The sequence below is a fragment of the Prionailurus bengalensis genome, chromosome B3 (genome assembly GCF_016509475.1).
Source record: "Prionailurus bengalensis isolate Pbe53 chromosome B3, Fcat_Pben_1.1_paternal_pri, whole genome shotgun sequence".
Taxonomy (NCBI): domain Eukaryota; kingdom Metazoa; phylum Chordata; class Mammalia; order Carnivora; family Felidae; genus Prionailurus; species Prionailurus bengalensis.
In genome coordinates this window covers 71,154,128-71,157,942 of record NC_057355.1, presented here as the reverse complement: position 1 = coordinate 71,157,942, position 3,815 = coordinate 71,154,128, and the positions used below count along the sequence as shown (strand labels likewise).

General features: G+C 36.6%; 1 protein-coding gene across 1 annotated transcript; it reads left to right on the top strand.

Moving 5' to 3' along the window:
• Nucleotides 1-312: 312 nt before the first annotated feature.
• On the top strand, nucleotides 313-1,257 carry LOC122467893 (olfactory receptor 4K15-like). The gene has a single exon (XM_043554469.1). The coding sequence runs from the start codon at nucleotides 331-333 to the stop codon at nucleotides 1,255-1,257; it is 927 nt and encodes a 308-aa protein (XP_043410404.1). The 5' UTR covers nucleotides 313-330.
• Nucleotides 1,258-3,815: the final 2,558 nt, after the last annotated feature.

The following is a 3,815-nucleotide window of genomic DNA, read 5'->3' as shown; positions in this document are numbered from 1 at the left end:
GTTCAATATCACAAACTGTGAGTTCATGACCTGAGCTGAAATCAAGAGCCAGATGCTCAACTGACTGAGCCCCCCAGGCACCTAAAGTTGATTTTAAAACATGACTATCATGCTGGGATTCAGAGATGAAAGCCACGGTTACAGAGTCATTACAAAATGACTGCATGCAACATTTATTTGTGTACTTATAAGGATCTAAATACATAACTATGCTGAGGGGAATGGGATACCAGGCTTGACTTTGCTCATTCACTGCCACAATACTATGATGTTTTTTTTCCATTTCACTTTACAGGAATGTTTCTGGTCCCATCTCAAAAATTTGAAATCATGGACCAAGGAAATAAATCAGGAGTGACTGAATTTATATTGCATAGTCTTTCAGGTTCTCGAGAGCTACAACTTTTCTATTTTGCATTTTTTACACTTTTCTATTTATCCATTGTGCTGGGGAACCTCCTCATTGTGCTCACAGTCATGTCTGAACCTGCACTACACACACCCATGTACTTTCTGCTCAGTAACCTCTCCTTCATTGATGTGTGTCTATCCACATTTGCCACCCCCAAAATGATTATTGACTTCCTTATGGAGCACAAGACCATCTCTTTTGAGGGATGCATGACCCAAATATTTTTTCTGCATGTTTTTGCTGGTGGTGAAATGATGCTCCTTGTTGCCATGGCCTATGATAGATATGTAGCCATATGTCGACCCCTGTACTATGCGTCCATCATGAGTGCACGCAAGTGCACAATCCTTGTGGTGGGCTCCTGGCTTACTGGGGTTCTGCACTCAATAAGTCAGTTGGCCTTCACAGTAAACCTTCCATTCTGTGGCCCCAATAAAGTGGACAGTTTTTTCTGTGACCTTCCCCTGGTTATCAAACTTGCCTGCACCAATACCTTTACTTTTGAGGTACTGATGCTTTCAGACAGTGGTCTAATGGCCATGACCTCCTTTGTGCTCTTGCTGATCTCCTACACAGTCATCCTGGCTAGCGTGAGACGGCGCTCCTCAGCACGCATGGCCAAGGCGAGGGCCACCCTGACTGCCCACATCACTGTGGTGACCCTCTTCTTTGGTCCCTGCATCTTCATTTATGCTTGGCCTTTTAGCAGTCTCCCAGTGGATAAGGTTCTCTCCATATTTTATACTGTTTTCACCCCTCTTTTAAACCCCATGATTTACACCTTAAGAAATAAGGAGGTAATATCAGCAATGCAAAAACTAAGGACTCGACATGTGCATTTCTGAAAGTCTCTCAGATAATCCTTATGATAAATAAATAGCCTATAATAAAAGCCAGGTTAGTGTATCTTACTCCATAAACTACTGTTATGTCTGAAATATCAGAGTACTCATTTTCTTCTTTCTGGTATTTTCTAACAGTAAACAAACATGTTAGATAACAGAATTGGACTTTATTTTTTGTTTATGAAATAATTTTTATTTAATTTGGACTAAATTTATTTATAAGTCTTTTCCTATATGATGTATCTGTCAAAATTCATGCTTCATCCAATAAACTTAATATGAAAATTTACAAAATATTAAAATATTTACCTCATATTTTAAAGTTTCAGAAGAGTGATTGATTTGCAGTTTTTCTCCAGTCATCATCTTATCTGGTATTACAAATTAGAAAGAGGAATTGCCATAAATTTTATCTTGTTCTTACCATCTTTAGGTGACAGAATAAGTTTTCTGATTATATACCTCAACTCTGTCTCTCTCCCTCTGTAAATTTATACAAATACCCACACTTACATTCTTTGCCATTCAAATGATTTCTCTCTGAATTAAGAAACTAAATAGATTGAGATTTTTCTTCTTGTATATTTTGCAATGAACTCTCACAACAAACTACCCAAACATAGGGACCAAAGAGCAAACAGATTATGTTTCAGGATTCATGATCTGAACTGAGAAACCTAGGAAGATCCATACATTTACATTAACTATGTTACAAATACTAAAACTTGAGCCCACAATGCTTCTTTATATCAGCATATTAATGTGGGAAATCAAACAGCTATGTCGTGGGCTAGGAGGTTATATGGAATCCATTGCAAAGCAGAAAACTGCTTTCTTGACTTGCTGAAAACAGCATGCCATGCTTCACTTATCTAGTTAATGTATATCTAGGGGGCACTCACTTCGCTTATCTAGTTAATGTATACTTAGGGGCTAGGTCCTGCCTATGCTCATAAATTCCTTAGACCACGTTATTGCATGGAATATTTCACCTTGTCTTAACTTGTTTTTCTGTACCTTTCTATATGTTCTTACTGGCATGTAGCCCACTGAGTATTGCACAATGTTATCCTAAATGTCTGCTCAATAAATATGGGAGCTTGAGAGCAGCTCAGAGAGACTTCCCTTAGCCTCCCTCTCACCTCTCCTGACTTGCATGCAGTCTTGAGTAATCCTTTGCTGGGCAAAGCCGATAGCTGAACCCACATATTAAAGTTTAGAACTGACATTCAAAGTTCAATGACTACCTACAAAAATGTATATCACTCCATATATAAGTAGACACTTTTCACCAACAGTACTAAATATATATTTTTGCTCTATATATTTATTCTCTTACGTATACCATTCATGCTCTCTAATCCACAACAACCAATAAAACATAATTCAGAATATATTTTTTCAAAGCTCTAAGAACAAAAAATGATTTTAACTTTTTAAAGGAACACTACATATTCACACTTCAATTTAATATTTAATTCTTACAGTCTATCCTCTCTTTCATCAATTAGAAGACTAAGAGTCACATGTTGTACAAGTGACTTAAGCACATTCAAAATCAGCAAGTAGAAGAAATGATACAAATAACATCCATTTCTGATTTGTAGTATTTGAAAGGAAAGCCATACCCCAAAGGCAAGCTGTTTCTGAAACAGTGTAGAAGAAATGGTAGTTTGGAATAGGATTTAATAGCAATTACGTTTTGAACAGTTTTTGATTCACTTTTCACTTTCATAATTTTACCACTCCACAAGGCTCTGGTGATTCCTTTGGGAAACATAGAATTAAAAAAATAAACCAATATAGTACAGAGTCATATGATAGGGGTGATGATGATAGTGATAAAGCCAAACATACTTAATGATAACAATGTAATTTATAAATTATGTTAATATGTAATCTCTTTTGATTCTCACAAAATTTCTGTAGATAAGAAAAATAATATTATACCTCTGCTTCTGACAATATTGAAATATAGGTCATTCTGAAACTCTTGCAAAAATACTTACGAATTCTAGATCCATTCTTTAAAATAAATAAATGACCTCATGGCATCTGAAATAGTGGGAGTTCTGAGAGAGGAAAATTGATGGGAAGTGACTGCAGGTCATAAAAATGATGGACAGTGCTTGGTCATTAGGGGGGAAATTTTGTCTGTCCAAGAGTGTGAGGTAGGATTGGATCTTTTCAATCTGGAACTCTTAGCGAAGGTATACAGAAGAGGGTGCTATGGAGCACAAGGAAAAGCTAGTGGCCTAGCCTACAGATAGAAAAACTGCTTTGTCTTAGAAATTATAATCATGGGATTGCCCACATATAAGTTTTGAGTTTCAATTTATAGTCTCTGCACAGTCAGAAGAGCTTTAACCTGAAAAATCAACATTAGCTATTGGGAACCCAATGGGTCATTGAATTTTGGGGGTCATTTGAAAACACAAAGACCAAAACTTTTCTGAGTGGTTGCATCCTAAAAACTGGCCCAAAGATTGAAATACATGAACTTTAGCTGAACCTGAGTTTACAGTCAAATTCAAAAACACACGAGGAGTCTATCCACA